Genomic DNA, 26,909 nt, shown 5'->3' with positions numbered 1-26,909 from the left:
ACACTATTGCTCTGGTCTCTAAAAAAGACAACCTTGTGAGCCCTGTCTAAACCACACCATTCTAAAATCATCTCAATTTGAAACTAAATCCAGGTGGGTCTCCACCCAGTATCATAGTGGACCTAGCACAGGTATGCTCATAGATGATACAACATCAGAGCAAATGCCCTGGCCAAGAAAAGAAAGCCCAAAGGCAATGTGACTTACTGGTTTCTAGCTTTGGGCTATTCCTTTAGTGTCAAACTCCCATTTCAGAGTCCCTTTATTTGTATTTTCTTTTCTATTTTTTATTTTTCTTTTCTTTTTTTTAAAAAGGTTCCCTGAATGGGAATCGATCCTGTATTTGTATTAATAAACCTACATATCCTGGATGTAAATGTCTATAAAATAAAATATTCTCTGTCTTTATTCCTGGGTATGAAAGGGTGCTTTTGTTCCAATTTTAGTTTAGTTTTCCTACTTAGAGGTTCCTCTTTCTGATATTAATAATTAACCAGATTATTCAAATTCTTTAAGCTCAGTTTATTTAAAAGGAGAATAACTTCAAGAAGGCTATATCCAATCCATGGTTTACTGCTACCTCCAGCCATGGGCCTTTTAGGAATACTTTGTTTTTTAATCTTCCTATGGAAAAGTTGGGGACAAGAACAAACGTAAGTAAAACAAGACATCTTCATTTTTCAATGCATCTTAGTTGTGATGAGTGAAAAGTAAATTTGACAGTTTGTGTTAATTTGAAAGTAACTTTCTCCTTCTGAGAATACCTAGTGAATAGTCTCATTTCTGAATGAGAAAGTCACAGAAGCACCTTGATTTGTTGAGTTGATAACAATATAACAGCTTTTGTGTGATTGTTATTTATAGAAAAGTACATAAGTGATTATTCAAATTCTTCTTCAAAAAAGTACAAAATAAACTCAAGATAATAAACTTTCTTGACATTTTTTGGCTTATTTTTATCTGGTGCTTACTTTTCTTTGTGTTTTTCATAGACTGCACAGTTAAGCCAGGTTTATTAGATTTGGGGGTCAAATCTAATAAATGTGATTTGAAAATCTATTGTTGTAATTAGTTCTATGTTGATGAGCTGATTCTTCACGATTTTTAGTGGTTTTTGTTTGTTTGTTTGTTTTGAGACAGGGTCCTGTTTAGGCTAGGGTGTATTGGTGTGAGTGTAGCCTCAAAAATCTGGGCTCAAGCAATCCTCCTGCCTTAGTCTCCTGAGTAGCTGGGTCTACAGATGTGCACCACCATGCTTGGCTAATTTTTTTTCCCAGAAATTGGTCTTGCTATGTTGCCCTGGCTGGACTCAAACTTGTAGCCTCAAGTGATCTTCCTGCTTCAGCCTCCCAAAGTGCTAGGATTATAGGTGTGAGCCACCACACCCAGCCAGTTTTTAGTGTTATTATTGAAATACTGTGCATTTTAAACCACATCTTAAAAATAGTGATCTTATATCTAGAAATGATACTTTAGTACTGAAAAATCACTAGAGATTGTCTAATGAAACCTATTCATTTTATATATATGAGGTTAAATCCAGATAGGAGAAGTGATTAGCCAAAGGTCATATTGCTAGAGAGAGACAGAAGCAAAATTTTCATTAAGGTCCCCTGTTTATCACATCAAATTTTTTTCATTTTGTCATAAATATATGCATATAAATATATTAAATATAAATATATACTTAGGATGTCATTAATTTTTAGCACTCTCCCATCTCTAATGTGAGATTTTATCACATAGCTAAAATCATTCCATAATCTTAGACAGTTTTTATTTATTAGTTTTTGAAAGACAGGCAGCTAAAGCTCAGAGAGATTGAGATTAAGTGACTTCAAATTAGTTGTAGAACTAGAGCTAGAAACTGGGTTCTGTGATTCTTTTCTAGAGTTATTCTGATACTGCACTGGCCCTTAATAAAACAGTATCTCCTCACTTTCTCTGAAAAATGAGAGTGTATCATTTACAAAATGGTAATGAATCACTTTAATTAATCAGTTGATTGACTCAACAAATATTTATTGAGCACCTACCATGTGATAGGCACTGAAATATAGCAAATGGTAAAAGACAATTCCTAGAGCTTACATTCTCATGGGAGAAGCAAATAATGAATGAATGAACCAATGAAAGAATGTATAAGTAACATCAGGTAGTTATTAGTATTATGAAGAAAAAAATAAAGGAGAGTAAGAGAATAAAGAAATGATAGAGAACTATTTAAAAATGTGGTCAGGGAAGGTTCCCTGAAGGAAGTGACACTCAAACAGAGCTTGAAGTAAGTGAGGGAACAAACTATGCAAATATCTGGGGAAAGGGCATTCCAGGAAGTCCAGGGCCTCTCTGTAAGTTCAGTGACCTGATCCTCTGCAGTCCTTGAAAGAAGATAAGAAAAGTATGAATTTTTTTTTTTTTTTTTTTTTGAGACAGAGTCTCCCTCTGTTGCCCTGGCTAGAATGCTGTGACGTCAGCCTAACTCACAGCAACCTCAAACTCCTGGGCTCAAGCAATCCTACTGTCTCAGCCTCCCAAGTAGCTGGGACTACAGGCATGTGCCCGCATGCCTGGCTAATTTTTTCTATATATTTTTAGTTGGCCAATTAATTTGTTTCTATTTTTAGTAGAGACGGGGTCTCCTTGCTCAGGCTGTTCTTGAACTTCTGATCTTGAGTGATCCTCCTGCCTCGGCCTCCCAGAGTGCTAGGATTACAGGCGTGAGCCACTGCACCTGGCTTGAAATTTTTATATTAATAGATTATACTACTGATAAATCAATAAGGACCAAATTCTATATGAAGGGTGGTTCCAGAGTCATCTCTTATCAGTTTCTAAACACTAAATATTTTATATTTGACCACTTCTACCATATAGACAATTCAAAATTAAAACATCACTAAACTGAAAAACATATAGCATCTACAAATACTGAAATTAAAATAGCTTTTTAACCCTAGATTGTTCTGATTACAAAATTCTTAAGTTCAGTTTAGTACAGCAGTTGAGAGTGTTAATTCTGGAAATAGGCTGCTTGGGTTCAATTCCTAATTCTATTAACTTATGAGCTATGTGGCCTTGGGCAAGTTAATTAGCAGTGTCCTCATCTTAAAATAGGAGTAATAATAGTACCTTTCTCACAGAGCAGTTGTAGCAGCAACACAATGAGTTTGCATACATAAAGTGTTTAGAATGGTCCCTAGCCCATGGTAAGATTCCAATAAATGTATCTTATGACCATTAAAGCTGAACTTTTCTCATTTTCTACTGTTCCTGTTAAGCATGGGGGGAAGGGGAATTCAGATGATGGCTGTAAATCTGTAAATTCTTTCCCTGCTTTTACAATTTGCCTATAAATGGATCCAAATTGGTTGTCATGGAGGAAAACTGCCAGATGCTTTAAAGGATTTAATTGCTACCAAATTAATTTCATTGTTACTAAAAACTTGTTGCTTTTTAAAAACTTTTAAAATGTTGTAATGTTGTCAGGAGCCTGTAATAATTCTGCCAGTTGGGATGCTGGCTGTACCCCAAGCCTGTTGGACCACTTGAATTAGTCAATCACTATGCCCTTTTTGGTTGAAATGCCTTTTTTTCCTATGCAATAGCATATGTAGCTCTCACTATTCAAATTAAATATTTTTGTGAATATATAGTTAATAATCTAGTTTATGTTTGTAAGTTTTATTTAGTAAAACAATGAAAAATCACATATTTTAAAATTTGTATTTCAAAAGCATGTATAAATTCAGTTCTATCACATGAAAACTAAAAATGAGAAAACAAGTCTATGGTTATGAATAACACTTTTAACCTTGACCTCAATTGTACATATAACAACAGAGAAAGACCTGATTATAAAGTCTTGCCCCATTCACTTACAAGCTGTAGGACCCAAGTCAAATTCACCTCTTATCACTTATAAAATAGAAATAATAATAGAACCTGTATTATTGGCTTGTTGTAAAGATTAAAAAGAGTTGTCTGTAAAGTGCTAACATCCTCTGATGATATGGTAACTACTCAATTAACTGTTATTATTGTATGATGATGATGATTTGTTCTTCAAGGAATTCCATCATTATTTCCATTTCCAAATGCATTTTCCCAACTTAATTGTTTTCTTTTCTTTAGTCACTTAATAGTATAACATAGTATCTCTAAGATTACTTCCTTTTAACTAATTTAATGAAATCAATGAATCTTAACATTTATTGAGTTCTAAGCATGCTATTCTAATATTCTCAATAAACACTTTCATATATATGTTCTTTTGTTTGTTTGTTTGTTTTTCTTGAGACAGGGTCTTGCTCTGTCACTCAGGCTAGAGTGTAGTGGCATCATCACAGCTCGCTGCAGCCTCGAACTCCTGGACTCAAGCAATCCTCCCATCTCAGCCGCCTGAGTAGCTGGGACTATAGGCGTGTGCCATCATGCCTGGCTAATTTTTCTATTTTTTGTAGAGTCGGGTTTCTCTTTTGCTCAGGCTGGTCTTGAATTCCTGGCCTCAAACAATCCTCCTGCCCTCACAAAGGGCTAGGATTAGAGGCATGAACCACCTTGCCTGGCTTCTCTCTATATATATATATATATATTTTTTCACATTCTTATTTAATCCTTATCACAGAAGATGGTGATATTTTCACAAGTAAGTTTTTTAGCCTCAGAGAGGGTTAGTGACTTTACCACAGTCACTCTGCCAGCAGATGGCAGAGCTAGAATTCAATCACTGGTGCCTATGTTGCTTCACTGGACAAAAAATATTGATCCCACTTACATGTTCTGGTCAACATCATTAAAAGTCTTCCTTGGCTGCAGTATCTAAGGGAATGTCCTATTATTACCTTTTTAATGTAAACTAAACCTCTAGCTCTATTTCTCAGGTCTTAATTCCAAGCTATTTCTTCTTGGAAATTATGCTGAAATTATCATAGATCACAAACAAATTTTTATTTAAAATATCATTTTTAAGTCGAAGAAATATATCTATTTCAAATTTAATCTCTCAAGTGAGAGAAAAAATCAGAAGTATAAAAAAATATGTCATATAAAGATACTGAGCCTTTTTTTTTTTCTGTTTCAACAGATATGTCATTTCAGCACCAAAAGTATTCCGTGTTGGAGCATCTGAAAATATTGTAATTCAAGCTTATGGATACACTGAAGCATTTGATGCAACAATCTCCATTAAAAGTTATCCTGACAAAAAATTTACTTACTCCTCAGGCTATGTTAGTTTATCCTCAGAAAATAAATTCCAAAATTCTGCAATCTTAACAGTACGTATTTACCCCTTGTTTTTTATATATGTACAGAATATTCTCAATAAAATATGAATAAACTTTTTGATAATTTATGCCACTCAACCACTGTGTGATTATTAGATGATGTCAATCACTAATGATAATATGGGTGAAACAAAAAATTCTAAACAGAAGAGTTGTTTAGAATGTGATGTAATATATCTACTTTTTGAGCAATGCATGTAAATTTTCACATTCTTGTTGGAAAATAAAATTGGACTAATGCAAAAAATATTTGGAGATGAATTGAATAGGCTTGCTATGAAAATTATCATTACAAAGAAATAGAGAAATATGAATATGCCTATTGATCTATAGTGCATTGCCCACAAAAAACGCGTAGGTGCTATTGAATATTTGTTTAAACTCCAATATTCTATAATTATAGTTTCCAAAACTAGTAAAATTATTGATTACTGAAGTGAATAGCTCTTATTGACAACCTGTAGTTAGTAAAAAGAACAATCTTAGTCAAATAACTTTTCTCCTATTAAGATATTATAGTATACATTGGTTAGAGACATGCTTGCAATTCATTTCTTATTAAAATTCTGATAATTAAAGAACCAGAAAATCAAAGACTATCAGACTTAAAAGGGGCTATTGTTCATTAAGACTTGTGTTTTTCTAAAATGAGTTCTTTATAAAGAAATAAAAACAGAAACTCTATAAAGAGTTTAAAATTAGAATTATATTGATCTTATAATATTTTGAATTTATTTTATAAATTTGTTTTGATTTTTTGTTATGTAAAAGTCATAAGCATAAAAAATTATACCTAGTTTTAAGTTTATACATGTCGAAGTAGCACTGTAATAAAAATGATTTTTAGTTATGTTTATAAATAATAAAAAGTCAATGCTGAGAGTCCTGCACATTTTAATACTTTTAAAAGTATTAAAGTATTATTACTCATGTTTGAAAACACTGATCTGAACAAGTTCTAATCAAACACAAGAATTCTTTCATTAATGTCCTTGATAGTAAACACTCTTTATCTCTTAACAAATACATTCACTTACTAGGTTTATTAACAATTAAAATTAATTTCCCAAAAGTATAATTTTCAGTATTCTCTTATCTGATACAATGAGAAGTAGCCACTAGCCACATGTGGCTGTTACCTTTAAATTTAAATCAATTAGATTCAACTAAAATTAAAAATTCAGTTTCTTGGTAGCACTAGGCCCACTTCAAGTGTTCAAATAGCCACATGTGACTAGTGGCTACCATACTGGTCAGCATAGATATAGAACATTTCTGTCATCATAGAAAATTATTTTAACAGTGCTGACCTAGATGGTTAATTGAAAAAATAGATTAAGGTGGGGGAATCATAAGTGATACATTTCTGAAGCATTTAATTTTATCTTAACATTATAATGTATCTTTATTTGCCAAGCGTTTGATGTTGTGTCAAGGTCTTTTCTTTAAGTATGGATCCCTGGATTGTCATGTCAAATCTTATTTTTTACATGTTACACCTTTAACAATTCATCTTTGTTCTATAGTTTATGTTTCTTAAAAGTAGAGAGAGAACTTAAAGACAGTTGCAAAGTAATCTGAGTGAATATATTTATGGATTTTTACTGTTTTCCAAACATTTACAATAATTTCACATAGCTAATTTCACAATTGGTTTTAGTGATTAACTTTCATCCCGTGTTTCTATAGCCTAAGTTCTCATAGATATACTTTTCTTTCTTTTATTGCTTTTCATGTATTAAATTTGTAAATTTTTTAGTTACATTAAATGTTGTGCAAATTTAATATCTACACAAACTGGAAACCCATGGAAACAAAAGTATGTGATGTAATACAGAGTATCCAGAATGTCAGTCAGGGTGCTGTAAGAAGGGAATAGGGGAGCCTGGGTAACCTAGCAAGCTGATTAAGTGAACGTTTCTTAAGAGCTTCTAAAATAATAGTTTCACAAAATATATATCAAACTCAGGAAATGTGGAACAAAAAGACTTTTAATTGCTTAATGCTTAATTTTTATTATATTAGACACTAAAGGGTTTTGTAAATTTATTTACTATTCTGGTTCCTGTACCACTTTTTAAACGATTAGATACACATATTCATTTTTTTGTTCTAATGAGATTATAGTGGTATTTAGAAATTCAACATGCTTTATAACCTTAGAATTATTGTTTTCTTTTCCATCAACTTTTTCTTTTATAGATACAACCAAAACAATTGTCTGGTGGACAAAACCCAGTTTCATATGTGTATTTGGAAGTTATATCAAAACATTTTTCAAAATCAAAAAAAATGCCAATAACCTATGACAATGGATTTCTCTTTATTCATACAGATAAACCTGTTTACACTCCACATCAGTCAGGTAGAGTATATAAGATGTTTCTTTTTCTGGGTGGGTGGGGATTGACAGTATATTTTAGAGCTTTTTAATGCCCAAAATTGAGTGGAGACAGGTTTCCAACTTGCTCAAAAGAGTCTCAATTCCTAATGACTTATACTTTCAAATAGCATTGTAACTTTAAATTTATAGAAAAATTGCTAAATAAATTGCAGAATCCACAATTCTATTATCTACCACTTCTGTTATTTCCAAGTAGAAAAGTCTTTTTAAAAAGTCTTTTTAAAAATTATAAAATGTTGTGTTAGATTGTATGCTTAATAACAAATAGAAGAATTAATTGCAAATACAATTTTGGCAATGGGAAAATAATTTATTGTGGAGCCATGTTCATAAAAAAATCCCTTAACTCTGGAGCTAATCCCCAAATTCAGAAAACAAATCTGCCCCTAGGGGATCAGATGTTTCAGCAGAGAATAAACTAGATCACAGAAATATATGGATATTAATTTTCAAAGGGGATTTACCTAAGAAAGTTCGTGTTAGAACATTGTTTCATATTCATGGTGTTTCTTTTAGAGGGAAAAGGGCCAAATAGACAGTCAAAACCCTGTGAATAAGGAATAACTGGATTTATTACCAATAAACTAAAAGTAAAACACAGCAAAGTATGAATCCTGCCCAATGCATTCACACATTTGCAAAGCCTTCAATTCCCCCATTTCTCCCTCTGGCCATCATTGACTTTCGAGCACATCAGAGATAGGATATGAGAGATGTGTATGTGGGAGGGAGAGGCTATGGAGTTTTTGTTAGTGCTATTGTTGGGGCAAGACAGAGAAAGGAAGGCAGAACTGATTTTGTTGAAGAAAAGCCAGCTTTGCTGAAAAACTTTGCACACAGTGGATACTTGCTAAATATTGGTTGGTGGTGATGATGACAGTAATGAGGTGGAACTGGGCTGCATCATTACCATTTCAGCAGGAGCACTTGTTACAATTGGCTCAAAAGGAAAGGCCTAGAGAGGGTGGGGATATCGCTATCACCTTGGCCAGAATATCATTGCCAAAATAATAGCATCTCTTGACTCCAAGTTGAGTTGATCTATAAGGAAATAGTCTCTGCCTATAGAGGTTGAGTCTTTTAAAGCATAATCATACTAGAGATAAGCATATCCTTTCCCTCGTTTGAGGATGCTTCATTAATTGGATACTGTTGACACTACCTATAACTTAGGATCACTGGTCTTTGTCCAATAAGTAGTCTAACACCCACAGCCTGGGACCTTTTTAAATTATCAAGCCTTTCCTTAAGAACTGCCTCATTTATTTCTCAGTCAGGCCTTTATCATAAAGTATGTCATCCTTATCTATTCTAATCATAGAGGAAAATGAGAGAACTTTAAATATTGGCCCTTTAGTGAGAGACAGTGAAGTAAAGTGGTTAAAATCTGACTCCAGAGCTAGATTGTCTGGGTTCACATCATAGCTGAGGCTGTTATTAGCTATGTGACCCTGCATGAGTTACTCAGCCTCTCAGACCCCCACTTTCCTCATCTATAAAATGGAGGTAATAAGATAACTTACCTCAAGAATTGTGAGAATTAAATGAATTTTTATGTGTAAAGCACTTAAAATAGTGCCAAGCGCAAAGTAAGCACTAAGAAAGTGTTTTTCATTATTATCTATTCTGTAGAAAGGACAAAGCATTATTTACCAAAAAAAACTATTACTTAAAAGAAACTTTTAAAAAAATTGATTAAGTCTTGCTATTTATAGTTCTAACGTCCTGATTGACACATAAGATCTTTGAGGTTTTTTTAGTATGAGCATCTTTAGGATAAAGGCTTAAATTTTCAACCCTTTATAGGATAAAGGACTTTAGAATTTTGGCCCAAATCCTTTAATTCCATACAGTCTGTGTTCTACCTTCTTCCTCAGCTTCATCACCTACCATGTTCCCCTCATCTGTGGACACAAGCCAAACTGACCGTTTTCAGTTGCTTTCTCACACCATTTCCCCATCCATTTTAAGGCGAGTGTAACATGCTGTTGTCTCTGTCTTGGTACATTCTTGCCCCTCCTTTTCCCTAGTTTCTACTCTGCCTTTACATGTGCTCACAGGCCCCTTGTAAAGGGCAGCCTTCCCTGACCTCACTGACCACTTCAAATCTCCTCTACTACATGCACATAAAGCTAGGCAGGTATCATCTGTAGCGCTTCACAGCCTTGGAATCTTACTCATAATTGTGTTTGCCTCTCTCCTCCCTCCACTAGAAGATGTCCATGTTTGAGTTGTTTCACATCTCAGTGTTTAGCATAGTGCTTGGCACATAGAAGACATTCAAAAATCTCTTTAAATTAATAAGGTCGTATCTTTGATACAAAAAATTGTATTGATCTTGCCTCCGATACACTATTGCTGCAAAAACAAGATTAATTTTCTAACCTAAACACAAACTGTGATAAAAACTAGATGAATAGTAGTCACAGCAATAATAATAAAAGTAATACATAATAATAAAAGTAATACAAATTTATCGATTACAACTATGTTCCAGGATATGCAAAAGCTTTGTCTTCTTTAGTTCTCACAACACTATGAGCAGATACCATTATTCCTGGTTTATGAGTAAAATAACTAAGGTTTAAAGGGTTTCAGTATCCCACACGCAGGGACACACTAGAATGTGGCTGAGGCAGGAGTAAAACCAAAATTTTTAACTCCAGAGCCTGTGCTCACTTTTGTGACATATTGCCTGCCTCGGGCAGCTTCCCAGCGATGTTTAGGCCTGGACCGAGTGTGTCAATGAGGCAGGTGTGAGGGGAGGGAGAGAGCAGAGTGTGGGGACTTACTGAGCATATTGCTTTTACCTTGTGGTTTTAGTAAAACAAGTGTTAGTTAATGTGGCTTCTTATATAGAACTTTGCATAATATTGACCTTTTTAAAGGCTTTGGGTTTATAGTGCCAGTTCTGTTTTATTTTGTGGGTAAAGTTGTGGCCATGAAACAATTTGAGCACCAGCAAAACACTGGAGAAATTACAGTATGTCTTTGGATGGAACTAGATCAGTGTGCCTTGAACAGCTGTGAGTTAAAAGCTAAACAGTTGCTTTTGTTTAAAAAGTAGGGATGTATTAACTGACAGAAGGATGTGGAAGAGAACTAACAGTTAGTGAGCCCCTGCCATTATTCTTTTAACAATGAGAGAATAATTGTAGGATCTGGCTCAATAAATATAACACAACTGTACAATTCAAAGCTCCCTTTTTCAATAAGAGTTAATTTGAGGTCTTGTTGATTTTCATAAATGGAAGAGTATGTAATGTCTGAATCAAACTCTCAATTTTTCTTAAAATCTTCAACTCTAATATGAGACAATATATTATGCTCCCGTATACCCATATGGTAGATGTCACTTCCTTGCTACTATCAAATTCTTGATAAACAATGGCCTAATTACAGATGTAACTGATTTTGTACTATGGATGTTTTTCAAAAAATTGTATGTTAAGAGTATTTTAATAAAGTGAGCTATAATTCAAGTTAGCTAGGAGAAGGAGAAGTAGCTCTTTAAAGGAATCCCAGAGAATTTTCTTTAAATAAAAAAAAAACTTTAGTAATATATGTATCTGCAAATGAACTTTTTCTTTCTTTTAAATATGAATTTTTGTGTATTGATTATATATTGAGTTTCTTAAATAAAGTAAGACATCTCTTTTAAGGATGATTGTTTTTAAAAAATCAAAATATCCTGGTGTTTAGGAGAGTGTTTGATGACATCAATTATTCTTGCAGTAAAGGTTAGAGTTTATTCATTGAACGATGACTTGAAGCCAGCCAAAAGAGAAACTACCTTAACTTTCATAGTAAGTATTTTATTTATTTAAATAATACTTTAACTCATTTTTTCAGAAGAAGAGTCTTGTTCCATAATCCTTTCTCACACTACACTAAATCATTCAATGGTCTATAAATGGTTATTAAACATCTGCACTGACCGTAGTATTCTAGATCTATACCTCTGCAGTAGACATATGCAAAACGTTCATAAAAATTAAATTTTAACAACTTAAAGGATTTTGAATGAAACCATTTAAGTATATCCTTGGGGATTTCTTTTTTAAGGAACACCCATAAGTCACTAAGAATTAATTGAATATATGCATAAGATTTTTATTTGTATAACTTATAATAAAGAATTATAATCCATGGTACTTACTCTTAAGAAACTTAGAGAGTTTAATAACTGATTTACTAACACATGTAAAAAGTCTTGCTAAATTATGAGATCAGCAGTTGTCAACCATTTATCAGACATGAAATATGTAACAGATGATGGGCATTAAACTCTCATAGTCTTACCCATTTTGTTTCACATACCTAAAACATTTTTGTGGGGAAATAAAGTAATACAATTAGTCATAACTGCTCACTTATTAAGTGTAGGTATACTAGTAATGGTCCTTCACCATAGGCTATGGCACTTTTTCTGCTATGCAAATCAAAAAATAAAAACTCATCAGAAGGCCGGGCGCTGTGGCTCACGCCTGTAATCCTAGCTCTTGGGAGGCCGAGGCGGGCGGATTGCTCAAGGTCAGGAGTTCAAAACCAGCCTGAGCAAGAGCGAGACCCTGTCTCTACTATAAATAGAAAGAAATTAATTGGCCAACTGATATATATATAAAAAAAAAAATTAGCCGGGCATGGTGGCGCATGCCTGTAGTCCCAGCTACTCGGGAGGCTGAGGCAGGAGGATCGCTTGAGCCCAGGAGTTTGAGGTTGCTGTGAGCTAGGCTGACGCCACGGCACTCACTCTAGCCTGGACAACAAAGTGAGACTCTGTCTCAAAAAAAAAAAAAAAAAAAAAAAACAAAAAAAAAAACTCATCAGAAGGCAAGTGCAAGAAAAAAAGATACTAGAGAACAAAACTAAACTAGAGGGCTGGGGGCGGTGGCTCACACCTGTAATCCTAGCACTCTGGGAGGCTGAGGCGGGCGGATTGCTAAAGGTCAGGAGTTTGAAACCAGCCTGAGAAAGAGCAAGACCCCGTGTCTACTATTAATAGAAAGAAATTAATCGCCCAACTAATATATATAGAAAAAATTAGCCAGGCATGGTGGTGCATGCCTGTAGTCCCAGCTACTTGGGAGGCTAAGGCAAGAGGATCGCTTAAGCCCAGGAGATTCAGGTTGCTGTGAGCTAGGCTGACGCCACGGCACTCACTCTAGCCTGGGCAACAAAGCAAGACTCTGTCTCAAAAAAAAAAAAAAAAAAAAAAACTAAACTAGTATATAAACCAAAGAAATTACACAGTAGGACAAATAGCACATGAACTCAGAGGGAAGACAAACTAGAGGTGAAAGTGAGGGTGATATAATCCTTTTCTGGAGTGACATACTAAAGGAAACCGTGAGCTAGGTCTTAGTGAAAGGAATAGAGAGAGATTCTTTTAAAAGAATGAAGACCATACTGTGTAAAAAGCAGCATGAGTTAAGCTTTGGGGGCAGGAAGAAATAAAAAATGAGAATAGTAAATAAACTGGTTGACTGATGGGAAGTCTGGAAGACAACTAAGGAGAAGCGATGTCAACTCAAATGCACCTTTTCTAATGGAAAATGCTAGGGGTGTGGACAAACAGTCTTTGTCCAACATCTGCATTGTCCAACTTGAGTGATGCAGAATTCTGGCATCATACGTGGAAGAATGCATGCCAGTTGTCCTGCGTAAGAGCTGCCCAGGAAGAGAGGATTGAGAGAGCTGAACCCAGAGCTGTAGGGAATCAGTATGTAGGAAGTATCCTGAAAATAGTACTTAAGAAAGATGGTCTTAGAAGGATTGTGCACAATAGATGGTGGGATGAAGATACTTAGCCCAAGTGTAATTCTTGTTCAAAATAAGCTTTTGTTAAGATTTACAATTTGAAATTAAATAAAAAATACTATAAAATTATGACTGTGAATTTCAGTCATGGTAAATGGTGCTGAGTTTTTGAGTTAAGTTTGAACTGGACTTTCACATGTAGTTCAAAGAAAGTCAAAACCTCGCTTCAATCATTTGCTAACCCAAGCACCAAATGAAGCTTCTGGAGAAGCTTTATGAGAGCTATCAAATTTCTTTAACAATTTTGAGGGTTTTATCACACCAAAATGTCTATGCTGTATGTTAAATTTCTAGCTAAAAGTACATTTTATAGTATATTTACTTTAGAAAGCTTCAAATGAACATGTATAAAAATTAGACTCTGGTATTTATAAAGCCTGCTAACTTCACATTTAGTTTATTAAAAATATCAGTTTTGGATTTTTTTTTTTTACATTTTGTTACACTTCTTTTTTTGGTTGTACAATAGAGAGTAGAGCCTCTTCTAGATAATGAGGAGAGATGGGAAAGTTTTGGAAAAAAAGGAGGAAAGTGGCTGAAATGAATGACATTTGCCTTCCAAAACATTTAATTGTTCTTCATCCTTCATATTTAATTTGAAGACATAGATATTCGCTGTTAAATATTTTTGTAGATCAAATATCATGTAATCAGTTAATTTTTTAAAAAAATGTGGTTTCTGTGTTTTGAGGGTGTTTGTTTTTATTCAAAGGATCCCGAAGGATCAGAAGTTGACATAGTAGAAGAAATTGATTATACTGGAATTATATCTTTTCCCGACTTCAAGATTCCGTCTAATCCTAAGTATGTTAAAGTTTTGTCAATAAAATTTTCTCTAAAAAGCACATCTGGAACTTTTGGTTGTGAAGCAGGTAACCAAAGGGAGCCATCTAGTGTTAACAAAGAGTGTCACAAATGTGGATATGCAAAATCTTTTTAAGTCTAGTGAGAAGTTAGAGCTCTGTTCCTGACAAAAAAAAAATCCCAATACTTCTCACCCATTCTTTTTACATATATTAATAGAAATAAAAATTTAGAAGAGGAAGAAATACTCCCTAGGCTTTTTCTCATCAAAACCATCAACTGCTAGGAATTTAATTGACTGTCCATCTAAAAGGTTGGTATGGTCCCATTCCTTGCTCTAGGTGTTATAAAATATGGTCCTCTGTAGTTTTTGTATGCATAAACTACCAGAAGGCAGAGTCCAAGATGGAAGGTGTTCTCAGAGCCATTTCTTCCATTTGGCCTCATGTGAAAGGATTTAAGAATAAGTTTAAACAGGGTTCAATGTAATAAATATTTAGTGAACACATTCTTATTATATGCAAATCACAATAGGAGTGAGAGATGCAAAAGAGAAATGAAGAATCCATATTCCCTGCTTCAAGGAACTTAGAATTAGATGAATAAGTCAAGTGTACCTATAAATGTCTATACCTATTTATAGGTACCTGTAACTTTAAGGCAAAATCTTTTTATGGTCATTTTCTTCTCTCTAGAAGGGAGTTTGCAGTTAATTCACTGTACTGAAAATATTCTAAAAATTGGATTTGGATTGAAATTGGGGGATTTAAGTAATTTGGATAATTTAAAATTGTGTACTTTCTTGAAAATATTACATGTTCCACAGCACAGAATTGAACCTATTATCATAGGTTCTGCAACTTCATCTAGTGCCACCTGCCCCATGGTGGATTATGATAGCCATGAGAGTCTATTATGACTAGTATTTTCCTACCACAATACCTTTGCACATGCAGTCCTCTCTGTTTGGAATGAGCTTCACCTTGCTCTTCAGAAGGGTGACTTATTTTCCTTTTTAGGACACAGAGAAAATGGTGCCTTTACAAAAGGCTATTGATGGATGCACAAGCTAATGTCATCTCTCATTTTCTTTTACTGTCTATCTCAGCATCTTTTTTATTTTCTTCATGACATTTTTCTCAATGTCATAATTATTTATTTACTTGCTTTTTTATTCCTCACTAGCTTATAAACTGTTAAAGAACAGAGGCCTTGTCTGTATTGCACACTATTTTATCTCCAGTACTTCAACATACTAGGCACTTGATAAATATTCATTGAATTGATGATGATTATAATAATTACTATAATATTAACATTTGTTAACTACATAACCAATCTGCAAGGAAGGTATTATTTTTCCCATTTCACAAACAAAGTTATATAATTTGCTTAAGTCAAACCTGCTAATAAATGGAAAACTAAGATTTTGAGCTCCCAGGGACAATTTATTTATTTATTTCAGCATATTATGGGGGTACAAATGTTAAGGCTACGTATATTGCCCTTGCCACTCTTCCCTGCTTGAGTCAGAGTTTCAAGCGTGACCATCCCTCAGACGGTGCGTATCGCACTCATTATGTATGTATATATCTATGCCCTCCTCTCCCCTCCCATCTGCCCGACATCCGATAAATGTTATTCCTATATATCCACTTAGGTGTTGATCAGTGAAACCAATTTGCTGGTGAGTACATGTGGTGCTTGTTTTTCTATTCTTGGGATACTTCACTTAGTAGAATGAGTTCCAGCTCTATCCAGGAAAATACGAGAGGTGCTATATCACCATCGTTTATTATAGCTGAATAGTATTCCATGGTATACATATACCACATTTTATTAATCCACTCATGTATTGGGCACTTGATTTGTTTCCACATCTTTGCAATTGTGAATTGTGCTGCTATAAACATTCAAGTGCAGATGTCTTTTTTTATGGAGTGTCTTTTGTTCTTTTGGGTAGATGCCCAGTAGTTGGATTGCTGGATCAAATGGTAGATCTACTTGTATTGCTTTAAGGTATCTCCATATTGCTTTCCACAGAGGTTGCACTAGTTTGCAGTCCCACCAGCAGTGTATGAGTGTTCCTATCTCTCCACATCCACGACAACATTTATTGTTTTGGGACTTTTTGATAAAGGCCATTCTCACTGAGGACTCCCAGGGACTATTAATATTAAACTCCATGAAGACAGGTGCTCTCCTATCCTGTTCATTTTTTATCTACTGTGCTTAATCCAGTGCTCAGTGTGTATTTTTGAATGAAGCTTGTTAATTAAACCCAGGTTATATTCCTCTTAAAACACATTTTGTCTCAAACCATAATTTCATTCCCCATATGAAATTCCCCAAATTCACTCCCCATATGAATTTATCACAGTATATAAAAACCGAATTACTTATCAATTTCTATTATCCTAAAAATGCTCAATTATTTCTGTTTATTGCTTAAAAATCTGTCACAAATAAAATATATTACTTAGGTTATGCACATCTTTGTGTATTCTTCCCTCTTTAAATCAAGAATTTATTAGCCCTCCTCTGGGTCAATTAAAAATATCTGATGACATTTGTAATTTCCAATATTTTGCTTCCACAGATATGGTGTTTGGACAATTCGAGCTAAATATAAAGAGGACTTTTCAACAACTGCAACCACATATTTTGAAATTAAAGAATATGGTAATCTGACAATTAAAAGTTTACCTATAAAAAGTATTTTTGTAATAATTCTCTTTATTAATGTACTTAATGCAAAAACCATTCTCAGATAATGATGAGGCAGCCTGCTGGTATGGTTACAAGTGCTGGTTGGACCTAAGGAGAGTGATGGTTGTTCGAATGCCTCGGTTCTAGCTTCAGTGTGCCCTTGTTAACCTTGAGCAAAGAGACAAACCTCTCTCCAGTTATGTTCCTTATCATAGAGCAGGAAGAGATCTAGTCTAGCTGAAGAGCTTAACTAGTTAAAGTCCTTTCTAATATACATAACCTTAACACTTGTACCCCCATAATATGTTTTAAAAAAGTACTTTCTAGAATTATGATTATTATTAGAAGAAACTTAAACAGAGATGAGGTAAGTGGAACCCAGGAAGACTAATAAATGATTTACTCAAATCTTAAAACCAGTGACAGAACAAAAGCAACAACTGGGTTTCCTTACCTCTAGTCCAGTGCCATTTTCCTTCTGGCTTACAAATCCCTAATATATTAATTTGAAATTTTAAGATATTCTTATTTCAAAATAAATCATATTAATAGACTAATAATGAACATATAAATAGCTTAATCTTTCCAATTCTTACAGTAGTTTACTAGAATATCTGTGTGCTCTGCTATCAAATTTAACTTTCTTCTGCTTGAAACCATTTTTTATTACCTCAGGAGACTCATAATGATATGGAAAAGAATAAATACTTACATAAATTTTAACAATTAACAAGGAAAACAGTGATAGAACAAACTTGTTACAATTAAACTCAACCTTAAAGATTATAGGCCCTCTGTAACTATAATCCTAACTGATTTCCATTCCTCGAAGTGTTTTTGCTACTTTGTGTGTGTGTGTGTGTGTGTGTATATATATATATATATATATATATATTTCATCCACCTTTTACTAGCTGTAGTCACCCTCATAAATTCATCACCATGCTCCCTCCTGGAATACTAAGAAAGTCTCCTAACTGATGTCTCTCCTTCCAAGCTATCTTGGTTTGTATTAGCCAAAATAATCTTGGAAATGCAAATCTCTCCATGTCATTTCACTATTGAAAAGTTGGGAGGGCTACTCAGGAGGCTGGGGCAGGAGGATTGCTTGAGACCAGGAGTTCGAGGCTGCAGTGAGCTATGATCACACTGCTGCACTCCAGCCTGGGCAGCAACAAAGTGAGACCATGTCTCTAAAAAAAATAATAACAAAAGAAAGAAAAGAAAAGCTGAGCAATACACAAAAATAAATAGAGAGTAGTCTTTGTTTTCAAGGAGCCTATACTCTAGTGGAGAAAATGATCTATTGCCTATAATAAATGCTATCATCAAAATATAAGCAAAGTGCTTCTGGTACATGGAGGCTGGATTGATCTCTGATTGGTGGAGCTGGAAGGTTTCCTAAATATTGTTCTTGATGATGATGATGATAACGATGATGATAAGGTGAATTTTGTGTTGATACCACAGCCTGTCCAACTATATCAGAAAGTGTAGTTGTTAGCTAGATTTTTAAAGACTCATTTAAATGGTAATATTGTCTATTTGTTTTTTCTTCCAGTCTTGCCACATTTCTCTGTGTCAATAGAACCAGAAAGTAATTTCATTAGTTATAAGAACTTTAAGAATTTTGAAATTACTATAAAAGCAAGGTAAGAAAATTATTTTGTTTTTCAGATTAATGAGCTAAATCAAGTGTGAACTCTAGTTGTTGATAGTTGCCCAAAGTGAGATCCATGATTTATTAGCAGAGTCTGCCATGGGACTGACTGATTGAAGAGACTTTATGCCGATAATTTATTTGCTTATTCTGAGTTTAGCTTTTTTGGTGATTTACCAGCAAAAAGTCCTAAAGATTTAAGTTTAGCATGTATGTTTAGAAGTAGCATGACTTAGTATACTGAGACTGAGATATGAAGCTTTCACTTGTCATTTTTTTCATGGCTTAATCAGCCAGCTAATGCTGCATAACTACTTTGAAACCCAATGCCTTAAAGCTACAAGCATTTATGAGTCTGCTGGGCAGTTCTGCTGATCTGGGCCAGGCTATTGTCAGCTGGGCTGGCCCATGTACCTGCAGTCAGTTGGTGGGTCAGCTAGGGGCTGACTGGTCTAGGAAGTTTCTACGCACGTGTCTGGTAGTTGGCTGGGACTAAAAGTGTGACTGGATCATGTGTGTCTCTCATTGTCCTGCAGGCTAGCCTGCAGCAGTAGCAATGCGCAAAGAGAGAGAATGGAAGCATAAAAGTCCTTTTGAGGCCTGGATTGGTACAGGCATGCCATCACTTCCACCACATTCTTTTGTCCAAAGCAAGTTACAAGGTCAGACTAGAGGAAATACATACTTCCCATGACCTGTACACTCAAGGAACTGCAAATATTGTGGATACATGGGGAGGTACAGAATTGAGGTTAGTTTTGCAAGTAACTTATCACAAAATCTTAGATCATTTTAAAATGACAATATAATGTAGTTATTAATAGCCAACTTATATATGTGCCAGGCACTTTTCTAAGCACTTAGCATATATTAGCACATTTAATTTTTACAACAACTCTATGAAGTAGATCATATGACTATCTCCATGTTCCAAGTGAAAAAAAACTGAGGTATATAAATGTTAAATAATTTGCTCAAGATCACACAGCCTCTCTGTTCCCAAGTCTGTGCCTCAAACGCTGCCCTATACTGCCTCTCTTGTTAGCATTTATTCTGAAAATAGAGTACCTTTTATGCTAGTTTAGACTGAGTGAATAAAATATTCACTTGAGAGAAAATTATAGAAACTGACTTCTTATAATGGAGACAATTTATTTGTTCAAACCATTAATAAGAAAAGTTAACTCTTGCTATAGTATTATTTACTATGTAGAATGTTTATTTTTACTTTAATCCTAAACTAAAAGGAAATATGCAGTTTGAATTTTTAAAAAGGAACTTATATAACAGTGAGATTGGACATGTACCTTTTAGGACAAAAGAAAATAGGGAGTAGCTTCCCACTAGTATCAAAATCATCAAGAAAGTAATGTGGCCTGTAGGAAAAGAGCCTGGACCTGAATCATTTGATGTCCCCAAGATCAATTTCTTTTCATCTAGCACATAGTAATAAAAATACATACTCTAGCTTTATTATAGTGGCTTTATGAGGATGAAATAAAATAGTGCATGAAATATACTTTAAAGCAGGCATCCTCAAACTACGGCCCTCGGGCCACATATGCGCTGCCTAGCACATTTATCCGGTGTTTTTGCCACCACTGCCTGTCCTGTTTAGCAGCCGACTTGTCTCCCAGGCCCAGAGTGCACACTCTCCAATGGTCTGAGGGACAGTGAACTGGCCCCCTGTTTAAAAAGTTTGAAGACCCCTGCTTTAAAGTATATCAAATGCTTTATGTAATTTCAAATTGTTACATTTTATCTGAATCTTATTGTAACCATGTTACCAAAATAATTTTATGCTATTGTTCGACAGATATTTTTATAATAAAGTAGTCACTGAAGCTGACGTTTATATTGCTTTTGGAATAAGAGAAGACTTACAAGATGATCAAAAAGAAATGATGGAAAAAGCAATGCAAAACACAATGGTAAGACGTTCAGACACATTCACTCATACCTAAAGATGCATCATGATATGAGAGATGGAAAGTTACTTCAAAATCATCTAGTCTGATCCCTTATTGTATACAGGTATGGAAGTTGAAACTTAAAATCCTCCATTGGCTTTCCATCGACCTTAGGGTGAAGTCCGTTTTCCTTGGCATCAGCATTCCTTGCCAGCTGATCTCATGTTATTCCCTCCCGTGCGCCCCCCCCCCCGTAAATAATCACTCCAATTTCTCAAACTTCTCTTGGTCTCTCTTGCCTCTGGGTCTTTGTAGTGTTGTTCTTTCTGCTTGGAAATGTTCTCTCCCTTTGTCCACACCTGCCTCTTCTTTGCCTGGCTAATTCCTTCTTATTCAACATTATTTCACATTATTTCAACATTGACACCCTTTCTTTGGGAAGCCTCCCCTGACTCCTCTGAACTAGATTAGTTACCCCTATCATATATTCACTTGGGTACTGAGCCTCTCTTATCAGAGCATTTTCCACATTTTATTGCAAGGGTTCTCAACCAGAGATGATTTTTACTCCCAAGGGGACATTTGGCAATGTCCAGGGATATCTGTGCTTGTCACAACTGAGGAAGATGGTGCTACTGGCATTTAGTGGGTATAGGCCAGGGAGGCTGCTAAAGTTTTACAATGCACAAAGCAGGCCTCTACAACAAAGAATTGTCCAAAATGTCAGTAATGCTGAGGTTGAGAAAGCCTTCTTTGTTGTAATGGTTTATTTACTTATCTATCACTTTTGACATTAAACTGTTTGCAGGTCTGGATCATTCCCATTATATGCCCAGAGGCAGCATGATTTCTTGCAAAGAGTAGGTTTAAGAAATTTGTGAGGTTATTTGTCCATGGTGAAGGGCTAGTGGTTACTGAAATGAGATTAGAGGCTTGGTTCCCTTTTCACGTATTCAGTGTTCTTTACATTATACCACAGATGATATGGGTTCATGTCCTTTTTGCTCACTATTGCATTTTCATATAGTTTGCATCATCAATTATTTATCCTCTGCTTTTTCAAAAGCCAGTCTCATTTATTCAAGACATAAGTTAAATGGCTTTTTTAAATGCAAGAGTTTATCCTAGACTCTGAGATTTAAAGCTAAATATGACAAAAATGCCTCACCTCAAGTCATTCAATGTTAGAAGGAAAAATAAGGCAAATGTTATTTTACTGTTGTGTTAATCAATAATATAATATGACTTAGCCCTATGTCCCTTTATCCATTGTTTAAAACTTAGTGTTTAAATTTGTAGGCAGTGAAGTACAAATTAAATATTATAAAATTCAACAAACTCTCCATTAAGGGCAGAGGTCTAGGAAGATGGATGATGACTCAGGAATTGGAAGAAGACATCTTTGTCAGCTCGTACCAAAAAGACCTGTCAACCATGTGATGTTCAAGATGCTTCCACATCTATAATTCTATACAAATAGATTTTAAAATAACATCTGGGCTTATAATTGTGGACTCGGTCATCCAGTTTACGAATGATGCTAAATCATTCCTCTGACATTTACTTTCAATTTAGAGGCTAGTGAGAGCAGATTTTGTTAATTTTTATTATTATAAGTTCTTCTCTGAAATAACTCTTCTATTTTCCCTTTTTAAAAAGTTGATAAATGGAATTGCTCAAGTCACATTTGATTCTGAAACAGCAATCCAAGAACTATCATATAACAGTCTAGAAGATTTAAACAACAAGTACCTTTATATTGCTGTAACAGTCATAGAATCTACAGGTAAATTGTGTGTGTGTGTGTGTGTGTGTGTGTGTGTGTGTGCATGTGTGTTTTAACTATCTTTTGGGAAATATTTAGATAGAATATTAAAGGTATAAATAATTTCTATAGTTCTTTCATATTTTATTTTCTTTCACAGTTAAATTTTACTTTTTATATTATTATAAAAAGTAGATTTGTGTACTATTATAAAAAGGGAGTAGAGCTCTGCTTCTCTGTAGTCTTTGGGCAAGCAATTTGATCCCTATTCCCTCAATGGCAAAAATGGTATAACACTATCCAATTCATATCCAGAGTGGTTCTGCAGGCTATCTAGCTTGAACATCTGGCACCCCAGAGTTGTCACCTGGTCAGAATCAAAACCAAAATAAGATTACATATGTAAAAACATTTGATAAAGTACTATACAACTATTACTATTATCATTGTTATAGTCTCTGTCTCTGTACAATGATTGAGTTGAACTAAATGCTTCTTAAAGTCCAAAGTTTTCAGCATTATTTTAATGTTATTTTTTCTTTTTTTCCTCAAATTTATTTCAAATAAATTCAGTTTAAGCAATATTTATGAGCTATTCAAACAGTGTTGCTGAACACACAGGCTTACAAACATTAGTGATTTGTAATCTCTGTACTTAAGTGGCTTACAAACTAGTATGAGGTGTAAGACAGGTAAACAAAAAACTCTGTTATGAGAAATAATCTTATATGTGCTGTAAGCAAAGTATTTAATGCTATTAACCTTCAGAGGAAGGTGAGCTTCTAGCTGACTGTTGAACAACCAAGAACAATGTCGTTGGCCTGGTACGGTGGCTCATGCCTGTAATCCTAGCACTAGCACTCTGGGAGGCCAAGATGGGGGGACAGCTTGAGCTCAGGAGTTTAAAACCAGAGTGAGAAGAGTAAGACCCCATCTCTACAAAAAATAAATAAATAAATAGAAAAATTAGCCAAGCAAGGTGGCAAGTGCCTGCAGTCCTAGCTACTCAGCAGGCTGAGGCAGGAGGATTGCTTGAGTCCAGAAGCATAAGGTTACAGTGAACTGTGATCATGCCACTGCACTCCATTCCAGGCAATAGAGTGAGACCCTGTCTCAAAAAAGAAAAAAGAAGAGCGTCATGAAGCATGAAGGACATCAGTCTTGAAGGACAAGTAGGGTTTTGAGGCAAGGATGACAGACAGGGTGAAGCAGGGTACCCTCCGTGGAGAGGGCACTCTAAGAAGGGTAGACAGTAAACCTTGATCTTTGAGTAGAGCATATTATCCTGTTTGGCTAAAGTGTAGGATATGTATAGGAAGCATTAGGGATATAATTTTCGGAAAGGAGTTTGGGGATACTACAGCTTCGTATATTATTCTTACGAGTTTAACTTAATTTTTAGCTGGAGGGTAACACTATTGGGCTCTTTCTAGTATATCTTCAGGGTTCTCTCTACATCAAGCTGTCTTTTTCTGATTCTTCTCCATGTCTCTCTGTATCCCTGTGCTCAGTGAACCCTGTAAGGCTCAGTCTCTGGCCTACCCTCTCCCCCTCTCCTCAATCTTTGGGCATATTCAACTGAAACTCAGGCCACTGATCAAAAACAGTATCCCTTCCTCACATTTCTCCTCAGCTTAGTCCTATCGTTCTACTCCTGCAAGGGCTTCTCTACTTACGAGCCTTGTACCTAAGACTTTGGAGACTCCTGAGATGCAAACCCTGCTCTGCACTGGCCCTCTGAACCAAGAGCCACATCCTAGTTACTTCTGGTGAATGAATGAATGCAAGAATGGAGCGAGTGAATGAATCAGTCTGTGGAGCCATGAGGAGACAAAATAGATATCTGCATAGATCTTATACTCCTAAAAAATGTCAACATGATGCTTGTCATTTCCTTAGGTGGATTTTCTGAAGAGGCAGAAGTATCTGGCATCAAATACGTCCTCTCTCCCTACAAACTGAATTTGGTTGCCACTCCTCTTTTCTTGAAGCCTGGGATTCCATATTCCATCAAGGTAGGTGGGGGAGGGAAACCTGATGAATACAATTATCTTTTTCTGTTTATGGAAAACATATGAATGAAAAACGGGGAAAGATACTGGGGAAGAGAGTCGCAGAGGGAGCTCATTCCGTAAAAACCTACCCCTCCTGTGGATGCAAGCCAGATGGGAAACTGCAGGCCAGCTGTAGCCTTCAGAGTGATTTCAACAGGGCAAGACAGCCTTATGTTAGGCATCATCTAAATAAGCATTGCATTGGATTATATGCATATGAAAACCAAGAAGTCTACAGTTCAAAAATTACTAACATTTAAAATTATTTGGTGGTAAGTTCTTTAAAAGCCTCAAGATAGAGATATCATTCCTTGAAAATAAACCCCTTTTCTCACCATTTTATCATTCCCAGTGTGTTCCTGAGTATGTATTTCTATGTTTTCACTTTGTCTCTGTATCGTCTTTGTGCATAATTTTGTCTGGTCTCTCGTTTCCCTGTATTGCTCTCTGTCTTCTTCATTTTTGACTCTGTTCCTGACTCTTTTTTCTTTTTTGCCTCCTCCTTCTTCTTTAATTTTTCTCACCTTCCTCTACTTTTCCTTTTTTAAATGCTGATAGGATAGAGTTGAAACATTCATGTGATTTTTGATTATATTTTAAATTTATTATTATGTTATATTATATATTTTATTATAAAAATATATTATATTTTATTATATTTATTAAATGGAAATTTTATTCCCTGTTTTTACTTTAGAAAGCTAGAGTAGAATGTTTTATGCTTTTATTCTTTGAAAATGTGTTACTTTAGAAAATCAACATAAGTATATTTAAAATGTGTTACTTATTACTTACTGTTGGTCCCTGGCTTTTAATAGAAAAAGATTTACCAAGCCCAAAGCAAGCTTTGGACATGCTTATAGCTTCTTATATACATATATAATATATAATATATTATCATATAATAATATAATATCTAGCAATATACAATATATAATAAAATATCATAAAATATGATATATACTATAAATTTAAGTTACCTTTATATATTTTATATCATATATAAAATAACAAAATATATTTTTGTGGAAATTGTATACAGATTATATATAAATACATATATATGTGTGTGCATGTGAGTGTGTGTGTATATATATATATACATATATATATGTATGGTGGTGAGTGGTGGAAGTTAAGGAAAAAAAAGGTATATCTATTTATTTTTTCTCATACCCAAGAGAATCATTCCCAGAAGTGGTTGCCTCATTTTTGCCTTTATCCAGTCCTAAACCAATCAAAAAAATACAGAAATTAAATAGCAGAAGACCTTAATCAGATTTACTCCTTGGCTGACTTAATAGAATGATATTTGTGTTTTGAGACTGCTTGATATATGGGGGAATCCATTCAAGAATGATTTAACTAAGTAGAATTAAGCCTTTCTCAGCTTATAAGCTGTGAACACATTTCTCTTTACTGAATTAAACATAAATAAGCCAGGCATGGTGGCACATGCTTATAGTCTCAGATATTCCAGAGGCTAAAGCAGAAGGATTGCTTGAAGCCAGGAGTTCGAGGCTCTAGTGAACTATGATCGTGCCTGTGACTAGTCACTTCACTCCAGCCTGGGCAGCGTAGTGAGACCCCATCTCAGAAAATAAAAAGAAAAAAAGTATAAATAATTTATACTTTGGTGGGGAGGAAGGAAAATTATTTCAGCATTGTTATGCTTTCAAAGAAGTGATGAGCTATTGAAATGGATTTGCATTGTTTTGACAAACAGGTGCTGGTTAAGGATTCGCTTGACCAGTTGGTAGGAGGAATTCCAGTAACCCTGAATGCAGAAACAGTCGATGAAAACCAAGAGACATCTGACTTGGAGCCAAAGAAAAGTGTAACACGTCTCAGTGATGGAGTAGCTTCGTTTGTGGTTAATCTCCCATCTGGAGTGATGACGCTGGAGTTTTGTGTAAGCTGAATTCTCCTGCTCTATTTTTTAGGACAATTTGTACTTTTTGACTGTGTGTTTTGGCTAGTGTGCAGAACAGATGCAGCAGATTTTAAACCCAAGCACAGTGAACAGTTCTATAATTTCGCATCCAAAACAAATGAGTCCCAGAGATAATCTGCTTAATCCATTGAATGGTCCTCGTGAAAGATAAATCTATCAACTGTTTATTTGAGAATTATTTTCTCTATGTAGGTATAACTGTGTACATGAGTGGTAGGAATATCCTCTTCCCCCCCCCACACTTTCAATCTCTTTTCAGGGCCACAAAAGGGTAAAATGCGGAAGCTTTCCTTTTTTCTAACTGCAGGAACCAGTCTACTTTAGAGCTTACCTCCCAGCACATAATGTTTAAGTTCCCAATGTCAAATAAATATGAGTAAGTTAATAATGCAGGTCAATGACTATAGTATGCATATATTCACTATCGTCTACCGAGCACTTACTAAGTGCTAGGCGTTGTGCTAAGAGCTTTATGAAGAACATATTTAATACCCATTTAATCAGCAATGAGTTAGAGAATATTATGTTTGCCATTTTGTGGCTG

At 34.9% G+C, this 26,909-nt stretch overlaps 1 protein-coding gene across 1 annotated transcript in view; it reads left to right on the top strand.

The window, feature by feature from the left end:
• Positions 1–544: 544 nt before the first annotated feature.
• Positions 545–26,909, top strand: part of C5 (complement C5) — an 87,989-nt gene continuing 61,624 nt past the window's right edge. The window contains exons 1-11 of the mRNA XM_012771708.3: positions 545–653; positions 5,084–5,276; positions 7,488–7,650; positions 11,425–11,495; positions 14,222–14,313; positions 16,913–16,995; positions 18,584–18,674; positions 20,499–20,613; positions 22,252–22,378; positions 24,257–24,372; positions 26,138–26,323. Coding sequence (XP_012627162.2) covers positions 589–653; positions 5,084–5,276; positions 7,488–7,650; positions 11,425–11,495; positions 14,222–14,313; positions 16,913–16,995; positions 18,584–18,674; positions 20,499–20,613; positions 22,252–22,378; positions 24,257–24,372; positions 26,138–26,323 — 1,302 coding nt within the window. The 5' untranslated portion in view covers positions 545–588. The remainder of the gene's footprint in view (positions 654–5,083; positions 5,277–7,487; positions 7,651–11,424; positions 11,496–14,221; positions 14,314–16,912; positions 16,996–18,583; positions 18,675–20,498; positions 20,614–22,251; positions 22,379–24,256; positions 24,373–26,137; positions 26,324–26,909) is intronic.

This window comes from Microcebus murinus, chromosome 12 (genome assembly GCF_040939455.1).
Source record: "Microcebus murinus isolate Inina chromosome 12, M.murinus_Inina_mat1.0, whole genome shotgun sequence".
Lineage (NCBI taxonomy): Eukaryota > Metazoa > Chordata > Mammalia > Primates > Cheirogaleidae > Microcebus > Microcebus murinus.
Note: the sequence above shows the minus strand (reverse complement) of the source record. Positions and strands in the feature narration are given on the sequence as shown.